At 56.7% G+C, this 210-nt stretch overlaps 1 protein-coding gene across 1 annotated transcript in view; it reads right to left on the minus strand.

Annotated features, from left to right (window-relative positions):
- Positions 1–122: 122 nt before the first annotated feature.
- LOC104498231 (P-selectin-like) overlaps positions 123–210 on the minus strand; it is a gene marked incomplete at its 3' end in the record, with an annotated part of 4,601 nt that continues 4,513 nt past the window's right edge. The window contains exon 12 of the mRNA XM_010141586.1: positions 123–209. Within this exon, the coding sequence (XP_010139888.1) occupies positions 123–209 (87 nt within the window). The remainder of the gene's footprint in view (position 210) is intronic.

Raw genomic sequence — 210 nt, forward strand, 5'->3', positions numbered from 1 at the left:
CAGACACACTCCAAGCTGGAGTCTGGCGACTATGATGCTAAACAGCTTGATCCAAGAAGCTGGAGTGACACTAGGATTTTCCCCAAGGCCAGTGACACCCTGAGCTCTAGCAGCAGCTCTACCTTCACAGTGCGGGGTGTCCCCAGTCCAGGTCCCCATAGCTGTACACTCGTGGCTCTCTGGCCCTGTCAGTGCAAACCCAGTCTGGCC

Source organism: Buceros rhinoceros, unplaced genomic scaffold (assembly GCF_000710305.1).
Source record: "Buceros rhinoceros silvestris isolate BGI_N320 unplaced genomic scaffold, ASM71030v1 scaffold21028, whole genome shotgun sequence".
Taxonomy (NCBI): Eukaryota; Metazoa; Chordata; class Aves; order Bucerotiformes; family Bucerotidae; genus Buceros; species Buceros rhinoceros.